The following is an 8,615-nucleotide window of genomic DNA, read 5'->3' on the forward strand; positions in this document are numbered from 1 at the left end:
CTAGCCCTCCTCCCCGCAGTGCAATCCGCCGGGCGTGTCCTGAGGATGGTCTCCCTAGGGACAACTGGGCAAGCTGCCACCTCAAGGTGATGCAGCAGAAGGCCTGCTATCTCTTTAAGAAACCCGGCTCACCGCGCTGGGCTGTAGTCCCGCCTCCTTATCGGTCGCGAGGTGCCAAAGGCGCCGGTTTGTGAGTGACGGTTATAGCGGCCAATAGTCGCGGTCGGGGGCGGAGCGGAGCTGGGCGCGGCTGCCGGGACCGGGTGGAGAAGAGGGGTCAGCCGCAGAGGCGTCGTTCCCGGCTGGGGCTCTTCTTAAAGGGGCCGCGTGCCTGGCTGCCGTGGGACAGGAAGGTGGCCAGAGCCCCGGGGTGGGGGGTGGGGGGGTCTGGAACGGTGAGATGGACCAGAGAAGGAAGAAGCCTCAAGACTCGAGAACCGCGGGAATGGGAGTTTGGGGGATGTTAGGCGGCAGATTCCCTAGGAACTAGGGGTGCTGACTCTCATTGGTTCTTCTAGTCCTTCCTGTGAGTATTAGGGGGTCGGTTGACTGAAGCAGTTATTCTAGGAGGGGAGGGGGATGAAGCTCTGGTCACTTACAAGGGCCTTGGCCAGCATACGCCCGCAGAGCCTCTCGGCTAGCACAGCCCTGAGTCGCACGAATGCGGGCGTTTCCCCCGGTCCTAAAAGATTTCTGGCCTTTAGGCCAGGTTCGTTGATCTTTGGCAACTTTCTGCTCCTCTAGGAGCCTCAATTTCCCCACTTGTACACTAAATTAAGCTGGAGTTAGGGAGTCCCAAGAAACTGAGTCAGGAATTGCTGGTTCCAGCTGGGGCTTTGCCTCCTCCTTTGGTTCCTTGTCCCTTTCTGTTTTTTGTCTTTTGGTCTTTATGTCAGTGCTGGGGCTTGAACTCAGGGCCTAGGTGCTGTCCATTCGTTTTCTTCCTCCCTGCCCCACCCCCCAAAAGTTGGGGCTGTATCACTTGAGCCCCAGTTCCATTTTGGTGGTTAGGTGGAGATAAGAAATCTCACAGACTCTCCTGCTCCACTTCGAGCCTGGAGCCTAAATAGCTAAGATTACAGGCCTGACTCAAGTGGTTTACCCCTTCTTTTTTTTTGTCGGTCGTGGGGCTTGAACTCTGGGCCTGGGCGTGGTCCCTCAGCCTTCAGCTCAAGGTGAGCGCTCTACCGCTTGAGCCACAGCGCCACTTCTGGTTTTCTGGTGGTTAGATGGAGATAAGAGTCTCATGGACTTTCCTGCCCGGGCTGGCTTTGAACCGCGATCCTCAGATCTCGGCCTCCTGAGTAGCTAGGATGACAGGCGTGAGCCACGGGCGCCGGGCGGTTTATCCCTTCTTGAGCTTCAGTTTCCACTTGTGTAACACGAAGCGGCACTGTGGTTCTGCTGGCCTGGCGTAAGACACGTTCAGCACAGTACATATTCTTTGTTCTTGTCATTGTGGGACAGTCGGGCGAAGAGAATCCTTCCCGCATCAGACCAGAGACTGTGGGGCGGGAGGCTCTGGGTGGGCTTGGGTGGAGCACTAAGCCGAGGCTCCGCCCCCTAAGTACTAGAGGACCGGCTTCTAGAGCTCAGCCTAAGGAGGCCCTGCAGAGAGCGACAGCCCTGTCAACCAATCAGCTTCGAGGACGGCTGCGGGCGGGTTTCCCATTGGCTTACCCCATCTGAAGAATTTTCCCATCTCAAATGCTTCAGGAGCTTCCCAGAGCCCTGCGGGGTGGGGCGGGGATGGGGATGATGTGCAGTAAGTAGCAGGCAGTTGTTCGAAAGTCACGCAGCACGACTTCAGCCCGACCCTTGTCCTGAACCTTCTATCCTGTTCACCGTCCAGGGTCACCATGGCCTTCTGGACACAACTAATGTTGCTGCTTTGGAAGAATTTCATGTATCGCAGGAGACAACCGGTAATGCCAGGGTGTTCAGGTTAGGGTGCAGGGGTGCCCCACGACCACTGAGATCTCCTGCTGTGTTCTCCCCAGATCCAACTCCTGGTGGAATTACTCTGGCCTCTCTTCCTCTTCTTCATCTTGGTGGCCGTCCGCCATTCCCACCCTCCACTGGAGCACCATGAATGTAAGCCCCCCCCTCCCCCAGGGATCAGGCACATGAGCGACAGCCGGTGCCTGACTCTGGCACTCACTTCGGCACTAGAGGTGTGCAGTCATTGGGAACCGATTGTCAACCTGGTATCTTTCCACAGGCCACTTCCCCAACAAGCCTCTGCCATCAGCGGGCACCCTGCCGTGGCTCCAAGGTCTTATTTGCAATGTGAACAACTCCTGCTTCTCCAGGCTGACCCCTGGAGAGAAGCCTGGACTCCTTAGCAACTTCAAGGACTCCTTGTGAGTCACAGCAGTTGGGGTAGCCAGGCCAGTGGGATCTGGGCTTATGAGAGGTCACGCCCCAGAGTCCCTACATCGTGCCCTCTCTCTTGTATTCAGAATCTCTCGGCTTTTAGCTGATGCCCACACCGTGCTGGGGAGCCCCAATGCCCACAGGACACTGACTGCTCTGGGGAAGCTGATGCCATTGCTGAAGAGTGCTGGCAATAAAAGTGAGGGAGCTGGGAAACTCTTGAGCCTCAACTTGCCTGACTGTGAAATGGGTACAGGCAGGGGTTGTCACCCAAGGTTCACGTGGCCTTGTGTTTCTGTGCCTTCTTCCTCCAGCCTGGCCCCAACACAGTGACCCACTTCAGGAACAACCCTCCCTGGCCACGGAGTTTCTGGGGATGCTGTCACAAGGGGTGAGACAAGGCTGGGGGAGGGGAGTAATCTTGCAGGAAGACCCAGAATCTCTTCATCTTAGGGTCTGATTTCAGTCTCCAGAGCTGTTCCTGGCATGTGGACTCATGCCCTTGGCCCTGTTTGTACTCAGACAGGGAATGTCTTGCATGGTGGTCAAGAAATTGAGTAAGTCTTTGCACCTCTCAAAGCCTCAGTTTCCTTGTTTGTAAAATGGGAATGTTTGTCTGGACACTTGGTCACCTTGGCATCAAGCTCATTGTTTGCCTTTTTTTTTTTTTAATTCCAGTGTTGGGGCTTGAATTCGGTGCCGGGGTGCTGTCCCTTAACTTTTTTTTTTTTTTTTTTGGTCAGTTATGGGGCTTGAACTCTGGGCTTGGGTGCTGTCTCTGTGCTCTTCAGCTCAAGGCTAGTGCTCTACGCTTGAGCCACAGCACCACTCCCGGTTTTCTAGTGGTTTATTGGAGATAAGAGTCTCATGGACTTTCCTGCTGGCTTTGAACTGTGACCCTTAGATCTCAGCCTCCTGAGTAGCAAGGATTACAGGTGTGAGCCACCAGCGCCTGGCTTGTCTCTTAACTTTTTCACTGAGAGCTAACACTCTACCACTTGAGCCACTGCTTTACTTCCAGCTTTTTGGTGGTTAATTGGAGATAAGAGTCTCAAAAGACTTTTCTGCCTAGGCTGGTTGCAAACTTTGGTCCTCTGATCTCAGCCTGCTGAGCAGCTAGGATTACAGGCCACCTGTGCCTGTCTGGCTACTTGTTGCTCTTTTCATCTTCCCACAGGAATCTTTGTTGGCGGCCCTGGGCCAAACCCAGGAAACCGTGAGTGGCTTTGTCGAAGCTGCTGAGAACCTAACCCAGGAGGTGAGACCCCCCCCCTCTCACCTCCCCACCCTCATCCCCACCACATTTCCAGCCAGGAAGCAATAAGGGTAGACTGCCCAGTTGGGATGGTGACCGGGAGAGGTGCTCCTAGCTGGTTCCTTGCCCTGGTTTAAGGCTGGGAAGTGGGATGGTATGGAGGAAAGGTTGCCAGTGACCTTTTTTTAGCTCCTGGCCCTGCCCAGCTTGGTAGAGCTCCGGGCTTTACTGCGGAGACCCCAGGGGACCAGGAGCCCTCTGCAGCTGGTATCAGAAGCCTTCTGCAGTGCCAAGGGGCCCAGCAGCCCAGGTGGTCTCTCCCTCAACTGGTATGAAGCCAGCCAAATCAAGGAATTGGTAGGGCCGGAGCCTGCATCACCCCTGATGGTTGATGGCCTGAGTGAGTAACTGACCTCAATTTCCCCATTTGGAAAGTGGGTGAAGGGTGTGGGGTAGAGCCTCATGATACCTCCACGCTAGGCCCTGACTGCTCTAAGCTGATGGGGGCCCTGGATGACCACCCACTCTCTCACCTGCTCTGGAGACGCCTGAAGCCACTGATCCACGGGAAAATTCTATTTGCACCTGACACAAATTTTACCCGGCAGCTCATGGCCCAGGTGAGGGTGGCCTGGTACGGGGGGGCAGGAGGGGAACTGCAGAACTCATCCAATACCCTCAATATAGGTGGGGAAGGGCTAGGCCCTCAGACTGTGGCAGATGTCAAAGAGACTCAGAGATGGGGCAAGGAGAAGGTGCTAGGGAGATACAGGGGTCCTCAGAGGACTCCTAGATTAATCTCCTGACTTCCCTCCCTTCCCTACAGATGAATCGGACCTTTGAGGAGCTGGCTCTGCTGAGAGATGTCAAGGAGGTCTGGGGGGCACTGGGTCCGCAGGTCTTTGACTTCATGAACAACAGTGACAATATGGCCATGCTACAGGTGGGTTGGAGGGGGGGGTTGTCCTAGGGCAAGAAGGAGGCTTCGCACAGACCTCTCCTCATCTGACACCCCCCCCCCTCACACGCATTCCCCAGAGGCTCCTGGAACTGCAGAATAAAGGGCAGAGAAGGCCAGGATCTGGTGGCTTAGACAGAACTGAGGCGATCAGATCCTTCCTAGACCCCAGCAGAGGAGGCTACAGCTGGCGGGATGCCCATGCTGACGTAGGACGCCTGGTGGGCTCCCTGGGCCGAGTGATGGAGGTGAGGTTGCTGGCCAGCTGAGGATCTCTGTCAGGAAGGGGACATGCCACACAACCTGATGATGGCAGACTTTGAAGATAAGTCTTGCCCTGGGGCCATACCGGGAAACAAGGAGTGTGGGAACCCTTGGGTTTCATAGATGCCTGAGGAGGGGGCCAGCCTGTTGTTTGGTGGAGTGAAAAAGGAACCAAGCAGCCATGAACTGGGAGGGGACATCAGCTAGCCTTAGGTCCAGGAGGGCTGGCTAGCAGGTCCGAGGGCCAGGCACACTTCAGCCCTTGGGATTCAATGCCTTCCCAGTGTGTATCCCTGGACAAACTAGAGGCCGCACCTTCGGAGGCAGCCCTGGTGTCACGGGCCCTGCAGCTGCTTGCTGAGCGTCGTCTCTGGGCGGGCATCGTCTTTCTGGGACCCGAAGACTCCCAGAATTCCACAGAGATGCCAGCTCCAGGCTTGGGCCCTGGCCACGTGCGGGTCAAGATTCGCATGGACATCGATGATGTCACCAGGACCAATAAGATCATGGACAAGTGAGGGTGGGACCACAGGCGTGGTGGGCGGTGCCAAGAGCGTGGTGGGCGGGGCCAAGGACACAGCCTATTGAAGATCATCATAGATAGGTAGTTTAGCCTATTGGCAACACCCAGTATGCGGGACAGTACTGACACAGGGCTAGTAGGTGGAGCCAAGGGCACCATGGACCAATTGGGATCCGTAAAGGGCGTGACCTAGGATGATGGGGCAGAGCCAAAGGTCTAGTGGAGAAGGTGGGAATGGGTATTAGTAGGGCTTAAGGGTAGACTGGCCAGACGCAAAATTCTACCCCACTGAGTCACAGCAGAGTCAGAGGGGCAGAGCCAAGGCTGTTATGGGCAGGGCCTCCTACCACTGACCCCTTTCCCCCCCTTGAAGGTTTTGGGACCCTGGCCCATCTGCAGATCCTCTGATGGACCTTCGCTACGTGTGGGGCGGCTTCGTGTACCTGCAGGATCTGCTGGAGCGTGCAGCTGTTCGGGTGCTAAGTGGCACCCGGCCCCGGGTGGGCCTCTACTTGCAGCAGATGCCCTATCCCTGCTATGTTGATGACGTGTGAGCTGGGCCCCTCCCCGCTCTCTTAGCCGCCAGGCCCAGGGTTGGAGTGGGGCCTGAGTTTGGTTTAGAACATTCAAGCATTCACCAGCTTCCCACTGGTTTGGAGGAAACACTCCATGTGACCTGTAGAAGTGAGGTTCTGGGATCCCAGAGAGTCTGGGTCTAGGATGTCCAGGTGCAGGAAGAACACCGCCTGTGCTAAGAGCTGAGACTGCTAGATTGGATCTGAGGAGGTGTGTGTGTGTGTGTGTGTGTGTGTGTGTGTGTATGCATGCATGCACAGGTACTGGGGCTTGAACTCAGGGCCTGGGTACTGTTTCTCTGCTTTTTTGTTTAAGGCTGGTGCTCTGTCACTTGAGCCACAGTTCCACTTGTGGCTTTTTTTGGTGATTAATTCAAAGTAACTATTTCTCAGTTTTGTCTGCAGTCTGGCTTTGAATGGAGACCCTCAGATATCAGCTTTCTAAGTAGTTGGGATTACAGGTGTGATTCCCCAGCTCCTAGCTGAGTTCTGGTTGTTGTTTATTGTGTTTGTTTTTTTTTTTTTGTCCATCATGGGGCCTGAACTCAGGGCCTGGGTACTGTTTCTCAGCTTTTTTGTTTAAAGCTGGTGGTGCTCTGTCACTTGAGCCACAGTCCCACTTCTGGCTTTTTTTTTGGTGGTTAATTTAAAGTAACTACCTTTCAGCTTTGTCTGCAGTCTGGCTTTGAACTGTGACCCTCAGATCTCAGTTTTCTAAGTAGTTGGGATTACAGGTGTGAATCACCAGCTCCTAGCTTTGGATCTGAGTTCTGTTTTTTTTTGTTGTTTTTTTTTTGTCGGTCATGGGGCCTGAACTCTGGGCCTGGGCGCTGTCCCTCAGCTCTTCAGCTCGAGGCTAGTGCTCTACCACTTGAGCCACAGCACCACTTCCAGCTTTTTCTGCTTATGCAGTGTAGTGCTGAGGAATTGAACCTAGGACCTTATGCATGCTAGGCAAGCACTCTATCACTGAGCCACCTTCCCAGCCCCTAGGTTCTGAGTTCTAAGGCATAGGGGACACAGCTGGTTGGAATTCCAGGATTAATGGGTCATGTCAGATATGTGGGTAGGGGGCTGTGCAGGGTCCTTGACTATACCTGTGCCCCGCACCCCAGGTTCTTGCGTGTCTTAAGCCGGTCGCTGCCTCTCTTCCTGACATTGTCTTGGATCTACTCTGTGGCGCTGACGGTGAAGGCCGTGGTACGTGAGAAGGAAACACGACTTCGCGACACGATGCGTGCCATGGGACTCAGCCGTGCAGTTCTCTGGCTGGGCTGGTTCCTCAGTTGCCTTGGGCCTTTCCTGCTCAGTGCTGCACTACTTGTGATGGTACTCAAGGTGGGTGCAACATAGCCTTTGCTGATAATCAAGATGGGCGTGGCTCAGCTTTCCTGGGCTGGAGGATGCATGCAGTGTGTGTGCGTGTGTGTGTGTGTGTGTGTGTGTGTGTGTGTGTGTCCGTGTGTCCCAAGGCCCTGTCCTGGAAGTCTGAGCTCCCTTTGCCTTCCCAGCTGGGAGACATTCTCCCCTACAGCCACCCAGTGGTGATCTTCCTGTTCTTGGCCACCTTCTCGGTAGCCACGGTGGTCCAGAGCTTCTTGCTGAGCGCCTTCTTCTCCCATGCCAACTTGGCAGCCGCCTGTGGGGGCCTCATCTACTTCTCACTTTATCTACCCTATGTGCTGTGCGTGGCTTGGCGGGAGCAGCTGCCCACCGCGGGCCGCGTGGCCGCAGTGAGTGCCTTTGGGGGTGGAGGGGGCAGGGTGCCCTGGGCCGTGCTCGATCCATTCCTGACCCCATTCGTGCCCTCCCGCAGAGTTTGCTGTCCCCTGTGGCCTTCGGCTTCGGGTGCGAGAGCCTGGCACTGCTGGAGGAGCAGGGCGAGGGTGCACAGTGGTACAACCTGGGCATTGGGCCCGCGGGTGACGTCTTCAGCCTGGCACAGGTCTCGGGCCTCCTGCTGCTGGATGCTGTGCTCTATGGCCTTGTCCTCTGGTATCTGGAGGCTGTGTGCCCAGGTGTGCTGTAGCGGGGGGGCGGGGGGGAAGGGGGTAGGAGAGGCTGGTACCTTCCTGGAAGCTGGAAGCTGGAATCTAGGTTATCCCCCAGAAGGGGCGGGGCTACAAGATGGGGTTCCTGCACCTACACACAGGGACTGCATCTTCCAATGGAGACAGGGATAGGGGGCCTGGGGAGTTCCTGGCACAGTGCACAGGTGTCTGACTTGATGGGCAGTGTCCTGGCCGCCTTGATGCCAGGTGTGTGGCCAGTCGTTGGCACACCCCATGGGGAATGACAGGCGTCTCCTTCTGCAGGGCAGTACGGGATCCCCGAACCGTGGAATTTTCCCTTCCAGAGGAGCTACTGGTGCGGACCTGGAGCCCCCAAGGGTCCTGCCCCAGCCCCTGCCCCACAAGACCCCAAAGGTGAGGCCTAGGAGCTTTAGCAACTGTTCCCCTATTTGGATTTCTCAGCCCCACCCCCACCCCAAATTAAAAAAAAAAAAAACAGGATCAGCTGGGCACTGGTGGTTCACACCTGTAATCTTAGCTATTCAGGAGGCTGAGATCTGAGGATTGCAGTGGGAAGCCAGCCTGGGCAGGAAAGTCTGTGAGACTTTTTTTTTCCCCAGTCATAGGGCTTGAACTCAGGACCTGGGCACTG

General features: G+C 55.8%; 1 protein-coding gene across 1 annotated transcript in view; it reads left to right on the top strand.

Annotated features, from left to right (window-relative positions):
- Window positions 1-326: 326 nt before the first annotated feature.
- Window positions 327-8,615, top strand: part of Abca7 (ATP-binding cassette, sub-family A (ABC1), member 7) — a 26,964-nt gene continuing 18,675 nt past the window's right edge. Inside the window, exons 1-17 of the mRNA XM_013022686.1 lie at window positions 327-526; window positions 1,853-1,925; window positions 2,001-2,094; window positions 2,222-2,363; window positions 2,463-2,575; window positions 2,691-2,767; window positions 3,554-3,634; window positions 3,821-4,031; window positions 4,112-4,251; window positions 4,458-4,574; window positions 4,670-4,837; window positions 5,138-5,367; window positions 5,750-5,926; window positions 7,067-7,289; window positions 7,463-7,684; window positions 7,768-7,969; window positions 8,267-8,377. Coding sequence (XP_012878140.1) covers window positions 1,860-1,925; window positions 2,001-2,094; window positions 2,222-2,363; window positions 2,463-2,575; window positions 2,691-2,767; window positions 3,554-3,634; window positions 3,821-4,031; window positions 4,112-4,251; window positions 4,458-4,574; window positions 4,670-4,837; window positions 5,138-5,367; window positions 5,750-5,926; window positions 7,067-7,289; window positions 7,463-7,684; window positions 7,768-7,969; window positions 8,267-8,377 — 2,374 coding nt within the window. The 5' untranslated portion in view covers window positions 327-526; window positions 1,853-1,859. The remainder of the gene's footprint in view (window positions 527-1,852; window positions 1,926-2,000; window positions 2,095-2,221; window positions 2,364-2,462; window positions 2,576-2,690; window positions 2,768-3,553; window positions 3,635-3,820; window positions 4,032-4,111; window positions 4,252-4,457; window positions 4,575-4,669; window positions 4,838-5,137; window positions 5,368-5,749; window positions 5,927-7,066; window positions 7,290-7,462; window positions 7,685-7,767; window positions 7,970-8,266; window positions 8,378-8,615) is intronic.

The sequence above is a fragment of the Dipodomys ordii genome, unplaced genomic scaffold, assembly GCF_000151885.1.
Source record: "Dipodomys ordii isolate 6190 unplaced genomic scaffold, Dord_2.0 Scaffold64, whole genome shotgun sequence".
NCBI lineage: Eukaryota > Metazoa > Chordata > Mammalia > Rodentia > Heteromyidae > Dipodomys > Dipodomys ordii.